Genomic DNA, 22930 nt, shown 5'->3' on the forward strand with positions numbered 1-22930 from the left:
ATCTACTAACCATCACCACGTTTTACTCTTTTGCTATTATTTCTTTTTTAATTATTTTCCTGTATGATTGATCAGTGATCATATATATCACAGCAACTTTAATCATATATACACTATTGTCACCTTTTATATTGTTTATGCACATTTTATAGTACTATTAATAAAAAGTGTATGTTGTGTCTGAGTGTACTGTACGTGCCAAAAAAAAATTGATTGATAACTAGTGATCATAAAGCACTCCCTAAGTGAGGAATTTAATGCTCTAATTTCTCATTTTTTCAGTAAATCCAATTCATCATCACTGCACCTGTATTCAAGTAAATTATACTTGGTAAAAAAGATACAAGAGTTGCTTTGGCAGTTCCTTGTGCAACTGCGTATAGTTCAAGTCATAGAGATTTCAAGAAAAACTTGAAATTCAATGCAAAAGACAGATATGAAAAGTCCCATATAATAATTTGATTAAAACTATTAACAAAAAGTGTTGTTCAGTATTGAGTTCTAGAGGTCAGATCCCAAGATACTTTAACATATGTGAAGCAACTTGAAAACTGTTCAAAATAATTGCACAACTAACGACAAAACAGCTGAACGCTCACATCTAGTCATGGAAAAGTGGAATATTCATGCTGAAGGGGTTCATTTTAATTACATCTCCTAGCAAACACTGTCTGTTTTCAACTGTGACAATCTGGCACTGAACCCCATGCCAACTGGCCCCTGTTAGAGATAACAGTTCCTGAGCCAGCAGGCCACTGTTACGCTGAACTATTATAATAAATAAACTGGGATTATACAAAGAATTTGCAGCAGTAAAACAATATATTTATTTTGTGTAGCTACTGTAAGAAGGTGGCCAATTTGGTGTAATGGGTTGATTAATACTGAAGGTGGGACAGTGGTCAGTGTGCCTGCCTCGCAGATTATCATATTGGGAAGCTTTCAAAGCAGTTTGCATATCATCCCAAAGTTCTCAGGTTTTTTTTTCCAATTGCTCCCGTTTTATGGTTTGTTTCCATCCATTTACATTTTTTTAAGCTTAAAAATTATCCACTTTTGTGATAAATCATGTCATTTCTTAAATTAAATTTAAGAAACTCTGCATAAATTATACAGACATGGGGAAAAAGTGTACAAATAGAATTGCTTGCTTGATTTTGTTAAAAACTTTTTTCCATGACATTCTGTTATATAATTCTTGGCTTAATCCTCCAGAAATGTCTTAAAATAGCACAGGACCCAGTAAGGCTCATTAGTGTTTCATGGGGAGTGTGATCATTTTCAAGAAGACATAGTTAAGCAGGACATGCACAGCATAATAGTATTTCTGATCATGCCCCACTCAATATTATGGAATATGATAATTCTAGCGCAGCATACAGTATATATTACACTACTTTAAATTTCAATGTCAGTGTACTGTAATATAGTATTCATTTTGAGTTGCCATATTAGTTAAGTAAAATGTTTGCAAAGTGCTTAGACTGGAAGCTTTCAGTTTGCACCAACTGCTCTGCTTTTGAGAGGTATGTACAGTACTACCAGAAGGAATTAAGCACATCTCAGTTCTTCACCTTGGAGTGGTTAAAATTAATATTGCAGAAATGTGTCAGTCGACAAACAACAGTATTTCTTTCATTATCCCAAGTATTTAATAATGTTATTCCAGCAACTGAATTTATTTAATCTCAGCCGACTGTTTTAATTTTGTTATGAAAACACTTAATTAAGTGTACATTAAGTGTAAGTGTTAATTAAGCACCATGGGAAAAGATTTCTATTGTAACTAAAAGTAAATTGAATGTATGGCCTCAAGATACTTTTATAGTCAGTGAATGGAGAATACATAAGCATGTATGTATGGTGCTTTGCCTTAGGGGTCTGAAATTTCCAAGCTTGTTAGAAATAGTGGATTAAGAGGAGTTTGCAGTTTTCTTTCTTTCGTCTCAGTTTCATTTCTGATGTGCATATTTCCAGTGTCATTTGTAGGGGTTTCATTCTTTTCAAAGTTAAATACATTTCATTTACTGTATAACTGGTCTAGAAAGAGGCACAGCACAGTTAATTTGTGAGAAACCAGGCTCACATTTGGTTAACACTTCAGTTTAAGGCAAATTTATGCTCACATTCTGTATGGTGCATATTTTGACACAGCTGGGGTTAGTGAAGTTCAAGCAGAGAATCAAATATATTTTTTATGATATTAAAACAGCTCAACACTCAGTAATATTGTTTTTTGAATTTCAATTTCACTATGTGTGACAATGTCTGTCTTCTATTTGGCTTATCACCCAAATAAAAGAAAACCCTATCTACTATCAAGACCTTAGGCTCAAACAAAACAGAGGGACCAGCAAGGCCTTTCCCTGGCCTAAAAATAAAACAAACTAAATGTCTGTGGGTGGCCCAAGTACTGCTTGAAATGCAAGTGATATGACTATCATTCTACTGAATTTAGTGCTTGTGCTTCCTGATTTGTTCATTTTTTGCCCCCCATTCCCACATTTGTAATCTCACTGAGTGTATGAGAGTAGTTGCTAGCCCTCTTTATACCCAGACTCTTTATTTAATCCTAAGAAACACAAAGCACTAGTTCCCAACATTCAAGTTAAGAATGAGCGGGTTACTGTAGAAAACATTGTACCTTACTGGGGAGTCACTTCTGAAAGAGCAAAAGATACTAGCTGATAACACACCTTGCTGCCAGCAAGGACCTGCGGTCTATCTGCCTTGATGATGTTATAACATCACACAATATATCTTAGTGGTGGTAGTCTTTACACTCTGCCCCTGACTGCAAAACTGAATGCAATGAATGAAGCAAAGGATGGTGCATCCAGAAACCTCACATCCTAACTCCAGAAGACAGCTCTGAATGGAGAGCCTCACACTGTCATGCCTTTACATGCCTTTGACACCTGACTGTTTCCATCTGTTTTCTGTTGCTGCATTGCCAGAGGGATGAGGAGCAAGAAGGTAGTCCATCTTACAAGCCTGTCCCTTCCTCTAGATCCAAGCATCACCTTGAGCTCATATGGTCAAATACCTGTTTCCGTACTGTATTACTGGGGAACCACTACTTTTAGGAGCCAAAACTTATTGCCCTGGAAAATGGCTGCCAGAATTCAGGATGACTCCTGTCTCTAGCACCAGTGTCATGTCTGCAGGAAGCACTTGGCCCAAGGTGAGACATTTAATGGGACTATGGAGTTTGAGACGTCAAGTTTCAAAGGGCAGTGAAGCCTAATGAATTGGATACAAAAAGTGGCCAGCTTTTTTATGTGTTTTGATGATGGCCTGCTGGCAGCCATAGGGAGATACAGCTTGCCAAAAGTTTCACAACTCTCTTGCTGGATGGTGGAGAAAGACAGGTGAGTGGCTAATCAAGTTTTGCTGCAAATACTTGCCACAGACATAAAAACTTCTCACAAACACAGAGTAGAGCAGAGAATCAACAGACCATTACTGTCAATTAACTGACTCCCATTTCACTCAGACAGCATGTAGAATTGGCATAGCCTTCCAACCTCTATTTAATGAAATGGTTTATCATATATTTCATATGCCCATTTTTATCATCTTTATACTCTTGCTCTATCTTATTTTTGCAGAAAGTTATTGATTTGCATCATTTAAGTCAAATTGAGTTTCTAAGTGCAAAATTCATCCCACTTCCTATAATGATTATCTAATGAGTTTTGAGTTTAGAGTGCCTACAGGGATGTCTAGAGAATCCCTATTAAACTCCATTTTAGGAGCCACAAAGATCTTATTACTTATAAACTATTACTTATTAGTTCTTTACCAGAGTCAGGAGTGAGTGAGATATAGTATAAGGGCTACAGTACCGCCTTACTAGACAGTAACTAATAAAGACATTACTTTCACTGTGATAAACACATTATTATTATTAGTAGTAGTATGAGTAGTAGTATTTACTTGTATTATTTATCATTTACTGTTATTATAGTACATAATAATACTACATACTGTATTAGATTATACTAGATTATAAATATATTTTATTTAGTGCAGCAATCCACTGATGTCATTAACTACGACTGTTAATCAGTTTGTGAAATATATTGTTCAAAAGTTCCAAGTGGGATTTCTAAGATTGTACTCACAGTGCAGTAATATTAGAAGAGACTGCAGGCACGCTGTGAAGGTCTCTGTTGTTGCAATCCACTTTTCTGCCCTCACACTGGCATTCTTCAGGATATACATCCAACACTGTAGGGTCAGGTTATACAAGAGTTCAATTTTTCAGCTGTAATTGAGTATGCATTTCTCTCTGTACCATAGGCAACAATGAACAAAACATATATTTGTACTTCTAAAGAAGGTTAAAGCCATTGTTACTTCTGTTTGAATCCCAGGGACTCATGTTATTTTTTATTTGAAAATACATTTAGAGAAACCACAAGTTATATTTGTATGGCATTCAATTTGTTACTGCAGTATATGGCGAATATACTTTTGAATTTATATGGTATTGTCAACCAGAGTGCTCAAATTGTTTTTGTTTTGACGTTTATACAGTGCCTTGCAAAAGTATTCAGAATAGTGAAATTACGAAATCCTTAATTTGCATTTTTTTTAACATAATATTTTTTTCAAAAACTGAAGAGGTGAAGGTCAGACTAAGGCATCTAATGGTAAGATTAGTTATAGAAAATCAGCAAAAACAAAATTGAAAAAATGAAATATCCTGAATGCATAAGTATTCAGACCCACGAACTCCATATTTGATGGAAGCACCTTTGGCAGCAAGTCAGTCATTTTGATTAAGACTCTAATAACTTTGCACACCGGCTTGAGACAATACTTTTCCAGTTCTAATTTGGCAGATTTGCTCAAGCTCTCTCAAGTTGCTTGGGGATTGCTTATGGACAGCATTTTTGAAGTTTGTTCACAGATTCTCAATAGGACTCAAGTCAGCACTTTGACTGGGGCACTCAAGGACACCACTTTTAACTCTTTAGTAGACTGAAACAGTTTTTATTCTCTAGCATTTGCCTGTACAGTACTTTGCTTTGTCTAATTTTTCTTCAATCCCAACAAGCTTCCCAGACCACCACGATCTGTTACAGGGATGGTGTGGACTGGGTGATATACTGTACTTTGCCGGTAATGCTATACATTTACACCAAAAGGTTGGAATAAATGATGAGTGTGGAAGGCACCATGTGTCAGGGTCTGTATGGATGTTGATTGCATTAATGGGCCAGTCTCACCATAATGTTGATGCGGTTTCAATCCATATCCTCCATGTTTCCCTCTTAACACAGGAGACAATTACCACACCATCAGGGACAATGTATGGGGTTGCAAACAGTTTTGGCTGGACCTGTGATCAAGAGTGATCAAGAGTGGGGCTCTAAGAAAGAACAGGGTGCAATTAAACCATGCATGGTTACACTTGAGATAATTTATATTTCCTTATCAAACCCTAGGCAGTTAGCCCTTCTTAAACCCTGAAACATCACAGGGACACTTTCAGTCCCCGAGGGCATCAAGTGCTCTGATTAAGAAGGCTTAAAAAGCCTCAGTCAAAATGTAACAAGGGCCACTTTGGAAGAAGGAATTGAAATGAAGGAAGATCACATCGGACCCAGAAGAGGACAAAGACACCAGGGACTTTACAGGGAGCAGCTGAGAAAGGCATCATCTTCCTCCCCCCTGCCTGATATTGAGCCCAGATAAATTAAGGTGAGGGGGAGCATGAGAGAACCGCATTCTTTAGGATGGCCAGAACTGGAGAAGATGCCTGAGAGTCACCAAAGGACTACACTGAGTTTCTTCCCTTTCTTCCAATATGATGGAAAGAGGTACACCAGGTCACTGACTGGAGCTGGTTCTGGAGCAAACGGCGTCACATTCCCCCGCGGACCCACTTAAACAGACGCTCACGCCGCAACTAATCTTCCTATCACCTATCACTCCCATCAATACTTTAACCCTGCTCTTTTCCCTTCCCATCACTCACTATTTCGGATTCTCCCTGGAGCTCCTTAGTACGCGTACCCACCTTCCAAAGCTTGTTCTATTCCTTCCTTCCTGCCTTCCTGCCTTCCTGCCTTCCTTCCTTCGCCCGCTAGTTTCTGAGTTGGTTGCCTCGCTGTATTGTCTCTACCGTCTACCCGGTCTTGACTATCACCTGCCCTTTGGATTTCGGATATTAGGACTTGTTTCTTTTTTTGGTAGCCTTTTCTATTAAGATTTCCTATTACTGCTCAGGGAATAAGCCTACTTCAGCCCTGCACTGGGTCCTTATTTTCAGCATTCATAATTGCTAACAAGTTATGAGTTTGCTTCTCATTTTATTTCCGTATGTAAATTATCTCTTCAGCAGGAAAATAACCCAAGACACGTGATAAAACTATACTGTTTTAACAAGAATAAATTAAAAGGATGTACTGTAGGTGAGTTAGACAAAGTCTTTACTTGACAAAATCTGTAAAAAGACTTGAAGAATGTCCATCAACAATCCATAGTAAACTTGGCAGAGCTTCCGCAAGCCTGCGAAAAAGCATGGATGAAAATTGCACCAGTGTACCAAGTTGCTAAACTTATTCAAAAAGACTCACGGCTATAATTACTGCAAAACAGTAACCACAGGGTTAGTGCTAATGCAATCAACATCATTTTCTTTGTATTTGTGCTGACATGTAACTTACTGTATGGTACTCAGTCTGAGCATTCATGATTTGATTAAAAATATTCATGTAAAATTGTATACTTCATTTATAATTGAGCAAAATGAGACAAAATTAGGAAATGGGAGTATTTTTGCAAGGCACTGTACTGTATACTGTATACAGTATTAAAGTATATAAGAGTATACTTGTTCTCAGGATTTAGTTTACCCATCTATTAGATTAATACACTTTATTAAATAAACTCATCGGAATGAAGAAATTATTTTTGAAACGTTTGTGTGAAAAACAAATTATTCAGTTGCCACCGCACATAGAAAATCCTTACCATTATTATATGGATTAATAATAATGGAAAATCAGTTAAGATGGGTGAAAAAAAAACACTTAGTCACATCAGTCTCCAGAATTCATCACCTCACTTGATGTACAGTATTCAAAAAATGTAACAATGCGTGTGAAAAAAATCATATAATGTGAAATAAATCAAATGTTTTGTGTTCATTTTGATTTTTCCATTTTTTTCTCTCTTAGCAGTCTGTTGCAATTTTAAGTCAAAAGGCAACTACATGTGTTTTCGATTTATCTTCCATGAACACAATAATAGTAGGTATTTTTACAAGACCCTTGCTCAGGTATAATCCTATTAGTACTTTAATACATCTAATGCCTAAGTCTTCTGAATGTAATTATTACTTGTATGTTATCTGTTATGTCAAAGATTACTAATTGTACAGTATGTGACATTGAAACTGCTAGTTAATTTCCTCTTCTTGCTTACTAAGTTCTTCCTGATAGAAAAAGTGAGGCACAAAATCATTTTCTTCCATCCAAATTAAATTGATGCTCAGCACCGTGGAATACAGCATGCTCAGAATTCAAAACAGAATAGATAAAAGTATTGACAGACAGGTCCACACATCAATATTAAAACGTGGGCAAATGCTCTCTGAACGTAAAGTACTTTAATCTTTGTGAAAGTGCTTTAATCTTTAAGAGCAATTTTTTTATACAAATCCTCATCTGAGTAAAGTAGGATTGGGGGAGGGGTGAAGCTGAGATCATCCAGCACATTGTTTGTGATCTGAATTTTACTATTTGCCACAGGTTTTAGCCTTGACAGCACAAAACCTACTGTTAAACCACAGCAAACAATCACACCACACAGAATTTTATTTTTCTCTCCTGGCTATGCCCCCTCCCCCACCACATAGAAGAACAAATTGCTTTAGTTTAGAGAAAAAGATGAATTTGAGCACTACACCAAAGGGATTCTTTTACTTACAGCACTCTTTTGCTTCCTCAAATTTGTTCTTTGAAAGAGCATCAAAAAGATGAGGCCATCCGCTGTTATCAACTATAAAGAAAACAAAATGCAAAAAATTAAAAAAAACACCCGGTTATGGAAAAAGTCTCTTTCCTTGTTCTCATTATAAGTACTTATTTCTATCCGTCTATCCATTTTCTAGGCACTTTATCCAAAACTGTGTCTTGGGGATACTGGTACCTTCCCCAGCAAGCAAAATGTGTAAGGTACGATACACCCTGGATGGGCTACCAGTCTATCACAGGGCACACACAGACACAAACATGTACACATTGACAGCAGGTCTGATTTTCCCAGAAGCCAATTAACCTACCTGTTTTTGAACTGTGAGAGGAAACTGGAGCACACAGATTAACCCACGCACACATGAGGAGAACGTACAAACTCCCTGCAGATAGCACCCCAGGTCTGGAATTAAACCCAGGGCCCAAGTGCTGCGACGCAGTAATACTAACACGTATACCACTGTGCTGCCCGAAAGTAAAATTTTGTTCTGAAAAAATACTTAAAGAACAAAAATGACTTTGTATTTAAAGAATATTTTGAATTACCTTATTTCTGTGTGTTTCATCTGCTTTAGTTTAATTCCTTTTTACCAATTTCTGACTTTTCATTTGGCCCTTAATTTGTCAGTTCTTCTATTTTACTTTCCCCTTTCACCTCATCCTCTCTTTTTCCTCCTTTTGCAATAATCTTTGGGCAAAGTATCAATTTCTTTGCACTGCAGTCCTCCGCTAATGCTTTTGTAAATCCCAAATTCTAGGTTCATTAAAGTTGGATGATGGTTCTTACAGGTTTCCTACAGAGGGACTCCGAGAAATGGCAGAGGACAGTTCTTTGAACTCCAGTGTCTGACACCATTTATTTTGGCAATAACAGCCTGTCCTTTTAATCCTACTTTTTGAATTCCTTCCTTATGCCTTTCTTTTTACATCATGTGAGAGTCACGTTGACTACATTGCCTTATGTGTGTACTTGAAAGCATTAAAAAACAACAGAAAATGAAGTAGTAAACTTCACCCACTGACCCAGTGCTGTGCTTCATAGAGAGTTTTAAACTCAGTTTTAAGTTTTAAGCAAACAGTATGATAGCAATTCAATACTTTTGAACAAAAACAAAATAGTCAACAGTCATTAGTAGCACATGTGAGTAACTAAAAATTAGAATTATAGCCAAGCTGGCTTTCATACCAGCATTAACTAACATAGTACGGTCTGTTGCACATAATTATGATTTCTGTATGTGCTCTGAAATTTATACTGCAGGTGTCTTGAATTGCTTGAAAATGTTGCTAAGGTATGAGCTGTCTGCTTTGTCTCAAAAATCTTTTCCACTAGCAGCTGTTTCTTCCACACCGTATAAGGTAGACAATTTTCCACCTATGTTAGCACAGGAAAGACATCAATCTCCTACCCTGCGTTGCCCCATTCATCTCCAGCTAACAACACAATTATTTATTTTAATAAATTTTACTTAGGTGACAAGTCAGCGCTGAAGGGAAATATCTTTCTATCAGATATCTTGTGTCAGATATCCATGTTGGAATTCTCTGGCTTCCTGAAATGTGCAACAGTTGATATTTCAGACCCTAGACAGCTGAAATCAACAAAAGCTTCTCCTTTATCCAAAGCAACAAAGATGACTCACCACAGTTGTCCTCATCGGCTCCATTAGCACAGTCCTGTACTCCATTGCATTGTCTCAGCTGAGGCAGGCACACTGAGAGGTTTCCACAGGGAAAATGACCCAGAGGGCAAGCTTCAGTGCCAGGATAGGCCTGAGTAACTGTAGATTCTATAAAAAAAATACTAAAACATTTCTTATTCTAGAACAAAGAGGTCTGTCCCCTCGGTTTCATCATGACATTAAGTAAACACACTGTTTTGATGTATCAGCCATTATGTAACATTTAACTAAAGAAGTCCCAGAAAAGCCCTTAAAAATGGTGGTTACTAACAAAATATATTTGAATGATAATCATCTTAAATGACAGCGGTTACAATTCTCTAATAAATGAAATTGGCAAAGGACATATTGATAGATAAATAATACAATGGCTCATTAATTATAATATGTGTACAAATCTTTTTTTATCTTATCTGGTCTATGTGAGAATACCATATACAGTATATAATACAGACATTTGTATTCCTGCTGTGAATGCAATGTAAAATGTTCAATTTAATTAAAAGATTAAAAAAAAGATGTGGTAATGGAATACAATTAAATACTTTAAATTAATTTCATCTTTTTCAATATACAGTATTTGCTAAAAAAGTAACTTAGTGTAATACCACAGTTCGTTCTGAAAAATGTCTGTAAGGCTGGAAACAAATAAACAGTATATCTCAAGGGCTGACTACTGCTACAAACAGTAATACAAATTGAATACAATACATATACAGTACATAATCCTGCTCTTCATACAGTTGGAAAAAACAGATAAAGAAAATCTTGTCAAAATTCTGTTAAACATGCTCGTGAGTTAGAGAGAGGTGGCTTCAGAAGAAAGCCACCTAGCGTATTAATTAAAGACAAAAAGGTTAAAAAGAGACACACCTGGTTTAGCTGAATATTTGGCACTAAGAGGAATGAGATTCCACATGAGGGAAAGACTAACAACATAAAAATCATCTGAGTGGAAATGGCCAATCCCACAGACAGATTAGTTGGATGGTGTATAAAAACAGCCAGGAGGAAAGGGGTGTTAATCTGTGTCTAGATTCTAGCATAAGAGTAATGGTAAGGCGGGCTCCAGGGGAAATAGACAAAGTTTGAGCTGGTTTATACAGTAGACTTATGTGGCTGGGTGTGCAAAAGAAGCTTGTAGAAAATAAAGTTTAGACTGTAACGGTTAAATGGTGACTCCCTGAATAAGGATCTGTGCCTGTGACTGGGAGATTGCCGGTTCAAATCCCATGGCCAGCAAGGGAATCCTACTCTGTTGGGCCCCTAAGCAGGGCCCTTAACCCCAGCTGCTCCAGGGGTGCTGACCCTACACTCTGACCCCAAGCTTCTCTCCCTGTCTGTGTGTCTCATGGAGAGCTAGCTGGGGTATGTGAAAAGATTATTTCCTATTGCAAGAAATTGTGTAAGGCTAATAAAGTTATATCTTATCGTAATGAAGGTCAACACAAGTCCTGCTTGGTCCTGCTTAAGGCAACAAAAATTTAGACCTGCAGGACTGCAATAATTGTGGTTAAGACGCTGGTGATGCTACCATGTTATCAAACGCATTCCCACATTAAACATCAGTAGTTTTCCCAGCCAATTCAATGTGACACGGAGCAAACCAATGCCCCCAGAGCCATTTAAACAAAAATCTGGTGTGTGAAAAGCTCTTATCTTGTCTTTACAAATGTTCATGCAATTGGTGTAAAGTCACATACAGTAGCTGTTTATCTCCCACTGGCAAAAACACAATGCAGCACATCCTGAGTGTTGCTGCTATTGTTCTCTGTGACTCCGTGACATCTAAAGGAGAAAAAACTTGTGATATATTTCAGCTGGTTTTCGAGCTAAAGAACTGTCAGTGAGCTTAAGACATTTCATATTGATATGATCAAACAATCATTTACAACATGTGGAAATCAGTGTACATAATTGGACATCTGGGGCATTGTCCTACACTGATTATGTAACAGACTCAATTACAAAATCCTTTAAAGAGCCAACCAGTCCTGTCTGTGATGTGAAAAAATGCCATGGGCTAACCTGGTCTTGACATAAGAGGTAGCAATTTAAATTTTAGTTAAGTACTGTAGGTAATTGTCATCAATAATTACCAACAAATGCTTTCCCTATCAAGCCTTTCTTCTTTTCGGCACTTGCAAAGTTGAACGATATATGGAAATACATTTTGTCATTCTGTTATCAGATCCACTATCACACAGTGAATTAATCAGCATGACAAGTGTGTCAGAGAAATTAGCCAGAGATGGTACACAGTTCCCTTTGAATCCTAAGCCAGGATCATAACTATTATGTAGTCTCAGTTTTATATTTATCCTAAACACACTTCGATACCCTAATTCCATTTAACCTCTTTATGAGAATTTATTTCTTCTATACTAGATTTTTAAAATGATTTTTGTATTGACACCAAAAACAGTCAACAAACTATAAGCATTACAATTATACTGCCATTGCCAAATGTGTTCCAGAATTGGGATTTGTCTGAAAACTATTACCATGTGCCAGTATCTAGGGGGCTGTCATCCATGTTGCTAGACAGGCAGACTATTGATCTTTGATCATAATATTAGCATACCAACTTGTATGATGTCCAAATGTCTGGACATCATAAAGCTACTCATTAGGTTATTATATATGGCTGATCAGGCATGGTATTAAATTAATGGATTTTACATGCCCAAATTGCTTCATATTCTAATATTCCTAGCAGTATAATTTCTAGTACAACTTCCCTCACTCTCTCTGTGTTTTTAAGTAAGCACTTATTAAGATAAGATCACTTTATTGGCCATATACAATTTCTTGTATTAGGAATTTGTCTTTTTGCATACCCCAGTTTGCTCAACATGAGACACACAGACAAGCCTGTGGTCAGAGCGTAGGGTCAGCCCTTTATACGGCACCCCTGCAGCAGTTGGGGTTAAGGTCCTTGCTCAGGGAAGTAGGATTCCTCTGCCAGCCATAGGGTTCAAACCAGCAACATTCCAGCCACGGGTGCAGATCCTTAGCCATAGAGCCACCGCACCGCCTCCATTATTGCTTTTGCATCTTGGAAACTTGCAAAAGCACATTGCTTACCACACCTGTACTGGCACAGTTTGTAATAGAATATTTAGAAATGCAGTCTACTATTGTTACGTTCCACATCCCTCCTCTAGAGGGCGCTCCTACCCCTTTCGGTTATGATTAATTTCTATTATTTCCTTGTGAGTCTCGTTTGCTTTTTGGTTAAAAGCCTAGCGTCTCTGCAGTTCTGGGTTCAGTATTGGAAGATGGACGCCACAAGGCTTGCCTTTTTTCCGGGTTCTCCGAAGGCATGCCTTTTCCTCGACGTCCTGACCGCCTGGGTCCAGGATGCAGAGTATCTGGTCCGACCCGGTTCCCCCTTTTAACAATTTGTCTTGGATGGATCTCCCTGCTCTTGGATTATGGACTGCGCCTCAACTTCCCTTTTAGATTTCCTTGGACTTGGTTGCTACCTCATACCCCCCGTGCACCTGCTCACTACAGTCACTGCCCCCTGCCTTGTCAACCCATCCCAACCCCGTTGTACTGTACCTTCCTCTTTTACGGATTATACCGTCCACAGAGGGTCTTTAATAACGCACTCCATGGGAGTCAAAAGCCGCTTTCGTGACAACTATTGTCACGCCCTCTGCAGCCAGAGGGCGCTCCTTCTCTGTCCTGTCTCTCATTTCCGGTTCTTTGCTGTCCTTCCAGTGTTTATCTCTCTCTGGGACTATATATTTCCGGGTCTTTCATTCTGCCGGCGCTCAGCATTAACGTTCGGATGTCCTGAAACCCGCCTAGCACCAGGTCGCCCCCACGTCCGCTACCTGAGGGAATTGTTTTCTATGCGGCATTCCCTGAACAGCTGAGCCCGGGCTAACCCCTGTCTCGCCGCTACGCATAGGGTCTTTTTCCTGCCATACCACGGTTCGTCCATTCCGACATCCGTGACAACTACATAGCTTACAGTACAAAGGTACATGTATGTCTCAACATTTAAAAAGGTTTAAATCACTAAAAAAACATTGATAAAACGTGATTAAATTGCTAGTAACTTAAAACTACTAACATATAGTCATTAAGCAAATAAGTTCTGAATCTTGTGAATGTCAGATCATGTGTCCTTTGATTTCTCCGTGATGCATACACTTGTCTGCTCAAGTAAAGTAATCTAAGGCCATGGTTGAAACCCTCTTGGCATGCAACTCAATGTATTCATTCCCATTCTTACATCAAAAGAAATTTGATTATTTTCTTCCTAATTGTATTTCCCTCATTTACAAATTAAGTTCTAAAAATATCTCTAGCTAAATGTCTAAAAAAAAGACCTTGTTTTGAAAGCTTTTATTTAGACACGAAATTTAGCCCCCCACACATACACGCAATAAACAATGTGGTATAAAATTATAAGATTTAAAAAATAGTTTAAAAAATGTAAATACTGCTGGCATTTCATAGTGTTTGAAAGCAACTTAAATAATCTTAATTGAAGAGAGAATAAGGCCTAGTCTGACAGATATAATTCAGGAAATGCAAAGTAGATGGATTCTGAAGCTAAACAGTTTCCTCTCACATTTGACTGTTTGATTTCTTTTGTTCTATCATTGTCAGTATGGTTTGAGCAGAATCAAAAACAGTGTTTCTAAGGAATATGGAAACTTATTTTATATGCCCTGGCCATTAAATGTCACCTTCAACTGAGGTATTTAGTGACAAAAACCAGGAGCTGAACATTTACATTTGAGTATTACATATATCGGCTTGTGCCTTTTATTCCAGTAAACATGAAACAAAAACACTGTACCAGAGAGAAAGCACCCAAAAGTTATTCAGTATCGCCAAGGTTTCTCACAGATTATGTTAATTTTTATAGGAAAAGGAAGTCTCTACACAACTTTTTGATGACAATATTACTACCTATCGTGGTGAACTTGAATTGGCAATAACCCATTATTGAGATCTATACACAGGATTTTAATGAGCAAAATATTTTAAAGACACCAATACCCTTGGCTGTGATATAGTATTTCCGGTACACAAGTAATTTGCAATTGAAGTGAAACTGCGGGGAGTTATTGAACAGAATTTCCCTATTGAGGTAAATGAAGATTTGTCTATGTTTTCTTAAATATACATTTGACAAAAAATATTTTCAATCTACTTTAGTAAAGAAATAACTTTTTTTTTCTTTAAATGAAGATAAATGAAAAGAACAAATCAATATTTAATGTTTCTTGAAATGCTGATGAAGGTGATAATCGATAACACCAACATATTGATTATGCATGGTCTTACATAGAAAACAACAGCACTGGCATTATGAAACAGAGGAACGTCTCTTTTACACAATAAAAAGTTATAACACATTGAATAATTTTAACAAAAGAAAAATTATTGGCTGAAGTAGAGGACGTCATAGGTATTGTAGAGAAAATCCGCTTAGCGCCGAAGTGTCTCAGTTCATGATGCTGTCAGGTCACATGACTGATGGAAGTAATCCTAGACTACAGTTGCATTTCTGCCACCACTCGTGTGACCTCCCAGCCTCAAGACCCAGCTTCCAGATCTCGTAGACAATCATATAGGTTAGCAATAGCAGAATCTCAACCGTAGGTGTGCAGGGTGCCACAGCAAGGTCTGAAGGTCAAAGTCTACAACGTCAGCAGTCGTATATATACAGTATGTTTTTAACACAATACAGGTTCCATACAGCTTTGTCCTTGGAGTGTCATAATTTCTACAAAAGTAATGCAATAGAAGCAGTAGAGTTTCTTTGTTATTTGTATTTATTAAATCTTAGATGAAATCAACAATATATATATATACTGTATATACTGTATGTTTTATGCAGCTCTATATACAGTAACAAAAACAAGGATTTGGATCAAGTTGTTCATAATGTGAGTCATGTAGCTTTTTCCTGATGCAGACAGCGATATTACTGTATACAGTAACCCATTTACAGTAAAAATAATCCTACCCACTTCCAAAATTGGAAAAATCCTAATTTTTAATTTACCAGGACAGTGGTTATTATGGTCCTCAGAACTCTCACATCTTTTGTTTGTTTCAACAGAACTCATGTTAACAATTTATTATTTTGGTGTTTTTCTTTTCAGTTCTTCAACATATTGTAAACTTGCATTGAGCTATGCAATATGTGTACAGTAAGTTCCATTCTGAAGCTTTAGAGATAAAGAAAACCTTTAAATGAATCCACTTAAGTTATACCATAAGTGTGTATATAACATATCAATGTGGTGGAAAATAATACACGTGATGTTCTGTTTTTAATGAGATTTTTGGTCAAAAGGACCACTGCATTGTTCACAAGTAACACTATAAAACTGTCTCAGATTGATAAATTAAACCATAGTATGATAAAAACAAGGGCTACTGCAGAGGCAGAGTAATAGAATTTCAGATTTGTAAGCACAATATACATTGTTTGTATCATAGACTGTGCATTATATTTTACAGTATATGTTTTTTAATACTTTGAAAATTCAATTAGAGTCAGTTCTATTGCCATGAACATTTGACATTAGTATGCTGCAAACATGCCTAACTTCAGAACTAGATTATGCATCATTGGACCATTTTCAGTTGCGTGCAACATTTAGTAACTATTGAAATAAACTTCAGAGCTGAGGATCTGGAGACCATCGGGGTAGCATACAGATGAAGACCCTCTCCAGACCTCACAGTACAAACCAGTTCCATCACACAGCATTTTAGTAATATAAACTGATCAAGAAAGGTGAGTGCAATACTTGTCTTGTTCATATACAAAGTTGGATAATGGAATGGCAATTTCAGAACGCTCTTGAAGTATTTTTATAATTGGTAACATTAATTAATACATAAAAAGTCCCTTCAAATTAATTGACAGACTTCAATAATGAGTACAATGATATATATTATATGTCAAATGCATTAGATGTGCTTAGATGAAACAACGCACAATACCTGGAATGAAATTTAAAATCGGACACGCTGCATTACTGCGTTTTATAAATGGCACCATTGCAATGGAAATGTTCAGTTTAAAACTTTGCGGAAAAGGCTAAACTGATGACAAGAAACTTTAAAACAATCCAAAGTCAACAGAAGGTTAACAGAAATCGAATGTGGCGTCAGAAAAGTCCCAATTTTTTAAATAACATTTTTTACGATCAATGGGCAGATATCTGAGATCAGAATATAAAGAAAATACCCAACCCGCTATTCTCCGTGTATTCTCTCAAAACATTAATCATCAGAATTATTAGAATAGCATATTTACATATTACAGTTGTTCAAATGATTAAATTAAACTGGGAAGAAGTTTCGTGCTGAAACACAGCTTACAAAATGATTAAACTAGAAGCCACTCTAACGTTTTGCAAAGTTTACTCGTCCAATACTGTCATAAATTCTTATACTGTACATTCTTTTAATTCTGCATATACACAGCATATATAACGTATGAGAACCTGAAGGATAATCTACGAGAACGTGAAATATTACCATAGAAGTTTATATTCTAACGTAAATCTGCGACGTAAACCAATACAAATACATTATGATAATGGACAAATAATGATACCAGCTTTTCAAAATTAATGAGCTCATTAGCTTCGATATTTAATGACAACATTCACATCAGTCTGTTCTTTTAAGAGAACTTGGAGTGATAATTTTAGCGTACATACATCAGGTTTATGTAATTATATTTAATGTTTTATTGTGAAACTAAAGTACTAAAAACCTAATGTCTTCTCAAATTTTTACTATTTTACTTAATAGCTTGAAAGTGTTTTATTTAAACAGAAAAGACTAGGTTTGCTTTCTTATTTTAACTAATTAGTATTTTTAACACTCCCATTCAGTCAACAGCATCTGGTGATTTAATGTAGTTTCTGGAACATCTAAGCAGTAGCGGCCATTACCTGAAGTCAGTAGCTATGCAATTCACCCTGATTTTACTTTGCACCTGGGGACTATGTGGTAGTTCTTGGTTATTGCAATTGGGATTACCTAGTGCACTACATTAGTCTAGTTATGTAGTACTAGAAAAATATTAAGTATTGCCAAGAGAGACATAAAATGTATACTTTCTATAACAAGACACAGGTTATGGAAAAAACACCATCAGTACTGAGTAATTTAGCATAACAGACACTGAAGTATTGCAGGGACTAGGATATTTTAAACTAAGAAGAATACTAAGAAGAAGAATACCTGTGTTTTTTCCAAGTTGTCATTAAAGAAATCAACAATTCTAGAGCTTTAACCAGGACATTTCAACTGACACTACAGAGAACAGAACCGTAATTCACAAGCGAGGGAACAAACCATAGAAAATGAATCATTTTATACAAAGACTTGTGAGTTTCTGAAACAGGAGTCCGAGACTGGTATTGAAGGATTCAATTGGACTCTTTTATGAATCTTTTATCTTTTATCAATTTATGGCTTTTTACAGAATATAATGAACATGATGTGTTGAATTTACTCTACTATATATACTGCAGTACATATCTCATTTGCGCCACACAATCATTCAAAAAGTCTTGCATTTCCATCAGCAAAATAAATTATCGCAATAAAATAGGAACCAATGCATACGTTTTGTATTGGACTGCATTTTCTTTCAAGCCCTAAAGAATCTGAGAAATTAAATGTACTAAATGGAAACAATGTCTTGAAAAACAAAAGTGCACAAACTACAAGAAGTTAGGATTGTGGTGTGAATTACAGTTTTAACTCTTTGCCCATTTCCAGATTTCTCCAATTCCAAGGAAAGTGTTTAGTTGATCTTTTGATCTAAAACTGTTGCTTTCAATATCATTTTCAATTTCAGGCCTAATGCAATCAATTATGTTTCCCAGTGCAATAACACTCTAGTCATCAATGTGCATACAGTTTATTCTATAGTTTTAGACTTGTCTTATAACCAATAATTACTACTGGGGTGCCAGACTCACCATTGTCCAAACAAAAGGCACCTCAATGTAATCTCGAACTAAAAACCTGTAGTATTGAATTAAAGTAGCATTGATTTACCTGAAGGCAGATCTGAAGAATTAAAAGTAGCTTGAAAGCTACAGATAAAAGTATCCTGAAACTGAAATAATGCCTGAATGCTTTGAATAGGCACCCAATTATTTCCATTTCAGTTGTTTAAGCTTTGATAATTCAGCAAAGTGAATTTAATTTCTCTGATAATCCATTGTCAGTATTTCTTATAAAATTTGCCTGGCTGTTTAGAGCTTTCCATAAAACAAATTTAGCACTCTCACTGTTTTCTGATTTCACAAATGACAAGCAGTAGAGTACAATTTCCTGCTTATTAGATTTTATATGATATAATTGAAAGTCTGGATGGTGTGAGGCTTCAGTTATTATATTTAGTATTGTTTGCATCTTTTCTTAATCGACGGAGAATTTAAGAAAGTTTATATTAAAAGTGTCTAAGCCATAACTAATAAGCAATCATTAGTTATTATCTATCCTTTATCAATAATTTATTCTTAAATTCTAATTTAATTCAAAAGATTAATTATTTAATTTTTGTTCACTACTGTACTATAACAGCCTTTATTCTTGAATTTGTAATTTGTAATAAAATTTGTTGTTTTCAACATTAGCAAATATTATCTACCTAAATCTAAGATGCTTCAAGATGTTTCATTTACTAAAAAAAGGATTTATTTCTTCAATGGGTCTAAGGTGTAAACAGGAGTTACCGCACTGTTATTTAATTTGACTTTGACTGACACAATTAACTGACTAACTTTGACTAATTACTCTCCACTCTAGATGAAATGCTAGACAATATACAGTATGGGCCACAAATAAGGATAATTTAGAATAGGCAGTCAATGCTACCTAATGCCATCTCTGGGATGTTGGAGAAAACCTATGCAAACATTCAACTTTCATACAGACAGAATCAAACACGGAACCCTAGAGCTATGATACAACCAGATTGCTGGCCACTTGGATTATTAATCCACAGAAATAAAAACATTCGGACAATTACATTTACACGTGCCTTTAACTGTTCAAGTGTTAATTCAAGTAGGCAATCAAAAGCACCTCTGTTTGCTGAGAGCCGATCATTAATAACATGGGATTGTTTCAAAATCACTCTTTGCAGAATGCACAGATACTGTTTCTGCACTGAGAAATGGAACTGAGGGAAAGGAGTGAAAGTAATTTTACTTCTTTTAGCAAGTGGACATTTGTGGAAATAGCAATCCATATCCCTTTAGCGCACTGTGCAGATATATTATATATATCTATTTTATTTTTAAAACCAAAGTCTTCTATGTCTGGTATGTTAGAAACTGGGCTGTTTCTATACGGTTATGTAATATCATATATATTTATAATTATACAGTATAGTCTCCTCTGTTATCCAAGGATACTCCAAATAGCACTGGTCATGTCTGCAACTTCTCCTGGAAGTCAAAATGGAGCTTTCTATTCACATGATCTAATTGTACAATGTTTTGTTTTTTGTCAAATAGGTATACAAAAGGAGCTCAGGATAAATATATATAATTTCAAAGGCTAATTGTAAAGTATGCATTTCTTATTAAAGCAAGATTTTTGTTATAGACAAACATCCTTTTAATACCAAAGGTGGATTATACAGTAGTACAGCTCCTCAAATTTAATGAAATTCGTTAGGATATAAATTAGATTAGAAATCCCAAAATAACTCATTCATTACTTCTTGAGAAAATATGCTATGAAAAAAAGCTTTACGAAAGCACTTAAAAATGGCATAAACACATACATTTTTTGCAGTCGCATTCAATTCAAGCTGTGTCTTTGAGAGAGGAATTTTAAGTTATAATGAGCAACATCATTACATCAATGACATTTGCAACAATATTATTTTTCAATTGCGATGCTGTTAGTTCACATAAAACAAGTGCTTGATGATACATAAAGCCACTGATGCTCATAACATGTACAGTATTCTTGAATATTATAATATTTATGAAAGTTCCTTACCTTATGGGTATATTTATTGGTGCCTCTCAAAAATTAATGGAATGCATAAGTAAATCATGATACTGTTAATTAATTTTTGAAATACAGTACATGTTGAGTGTTGAATTAAACTATAGAAATGTATACATCACTGGATTGCTAATTTTGCTTTCTAGTTGGCTAAAAGGAGTTTTCAGATCTTCTTAACAAATTAGTTGTGCCTGTGATGTAATGTCTATAATATTACGGTAGTTTTCTGAAAGTGCCATTCTGTTTTATAAACATTGTTTTACCAATTTCTTTTGAAGTCTACTTAAATACTTCCTCTAATACAGTTATTCTTTATTATTTCAATATTTTTTGCGAATCTTTTATTGGTATTATGAAGGTTAAATATTTTGTCTCATCGAAGTATCTAAACATAAAACATCAGCAAAAAGACTCCCGTGGCAAAATATAAGAACTTGTTTATACAGTATATAGCAGTACGGCATAAATTATTTCAAAAGAATTTTACCAGGCGTGTATGACAATATCATTGGTTATATTATTAACAAAGTCACAAATCTGCTCACTTACTGTATATAAACAGTGCAAAACATTTCAATGCATAGAAAAACCCAAAGTATTACTGGTAAAATTACTGTTATTGTATCTTTCTTTTGTGCCTTCTTTTCAATGCCAGTCCTAATGACAATGCATTTGAGCTGATTCAAATAAATCTATTTTACCTTTACATGGAATGTTCAGGTGAAGACATGATGATGATTATTATTTGGTATTATTTTTTAAAAAAAATCTTACCTGTCATTGTAGTCAGAAGAAATAAATAAGAAAAAACAGCCATGTGAAACATCATAGTAGCATTAATTTATTCCTACTGTAGCTTCACAAAATTGCCAGTGAATTCCCAGTGACGGTATAACTGAGTCCTCAAGCTTTTGCTTCTATGAGAACACTTGCACAGAGACACAGACACACACTTACACATGCACACACCCCAGCACAGGCACCGTCACATTACCACATGCCTCATTTAGAGCCACTGCACAAGTAGGTAGAAGAGAGTCAGAAAGCCCACTGTATTACAAAAAACTGATACTGCCTTTTCTAATGTTCTCCCCTTTAGCTTTAGTATAGCTTCTTTAATAGGGCAAGTAACAGTAATAGCATCTCTAGTTTATTACCCACACAGATAGTGATTTGGTTTTTGTGCCATTCCAAAGACTGTTTCTCTGGAAACCCAAATAGATATTTCTGATGATAATCCTGCAATATATTCTTTTTATTCTCCTGCTTTCACAGAATCAGTTTCTTTTGCTGTAATCAGGTAAGATCAATTTGGAACATATTCTCATTTTCAGTATAAATTCAGGGCATAAATTGAATTGTGTGGACAACTGACTTTCTGTTTAAGCAGACAGGGCAAGTTAAATATTAAGCAAACAAGTTTTGCAAACTGTTATCTGTATTCAGAGATAATATTGTAATAATCGCAGATACAAGTGTGAGAATTGGAAATTGATTTCTGGTATTGGAAATGATCTTGAAATGAGATTAACACACAAAATGCAATCCAAATCAGATGTTATTTTAGTTTGATACATAATGAACACCACATTGCTATATTTTTAAGGATTAAAGTGGTCACATCTTAAAGTGTATATATTGAAATATATTGTAATTCAGAATGAAATATTCAAGCCACCTTTAAATTTCTCTGGAAGTGTTTCACTTGCAAATGATGTTGGGAATGCATCACCACTACCCTCTATTCAAGAAAAGAGAACAGAGGAGGGTTTACTAAGACGTTTAGCAAGGGGTATATCTAAAGCTTGTACACCACTATTTTGGTGCCACCTGGTGTACCTGTTCAACTACACCAGCTGGAGAATTGTTAATACATGTTTATAAACTGTATGTTGCATTAAGAACACGAAAATAATGATTTCACAAAACCTCTACATCTTTGTTAAATGTGATATCCATAACTAAATATTTAGAATTATCATGAAATACAAGCCTCCATAATAATAAATGGTCAGGGGTTCTTTAAATGTGGGTGGGCATAAATATTGCAGAGTTGAACCCAACAAAAACGGAATGAAATAAATATACAAATGATTATAATAACAGTGATAATCAGGATTAAAGGATTGAAGTTAAAGTGATAATCAGGTTAAGGGGTTCATAAAATGATACATAAGCAATGATTTCCATTTGGAAAACTACAAAAACAGGCTCCAATAT

At 35.7% G+C, this 22930-nt stretch overlaps 1 protein-coding gene across 1 annotated transcript in view; it reads right to left on the reverse strand.

The window, feature by feature from the left end:
• The window catches only part of rxfp2l (relaxin family peptide receptor 2, like), a 47872-nt gene extending 25983 nt beyond the window's left edge, over positions 1-21889 (reverse strand). The window contains exons 1-4 of the mRNA XM_088596797.1: positions 21485-21889; positions 9635-9781; positions 7945-8016; positions 4128-4233 (exon numbers count right to left, since the gene is read on the reverse strand). Of these exons, the coding sequence (XP_088452923.1) occupies positions 4128-4233; positions 7945-8016; positions 9635-9781; positions 21485-21539 (380 nt within the window). The 5' untranslated portion in view covers positions 21540-21889. The remainder of the gene's footprint in view (positions 1-4127; positions 4234-7944; positions 8017-9634; positions 9782-21484) is intronic.
• Positions 21890-22930: the final 1041 nt, after the last annotated feature.

This window comes from Lepisosteus platostomus, chromosome 10 (genome assembly GCF_059453375.1).
Source record: "Lepisosteus platostomus isolate fLepPlt1 chromosome 10, fLepPlt1.hap1, whole genome shotgun sequence".
NCBI lineage: Eukaryota > Metazoa > Chordata > Actinopteri > Semionotiformes > Lepisosteidae > Lepisosteus > Lepisosteus platostomus.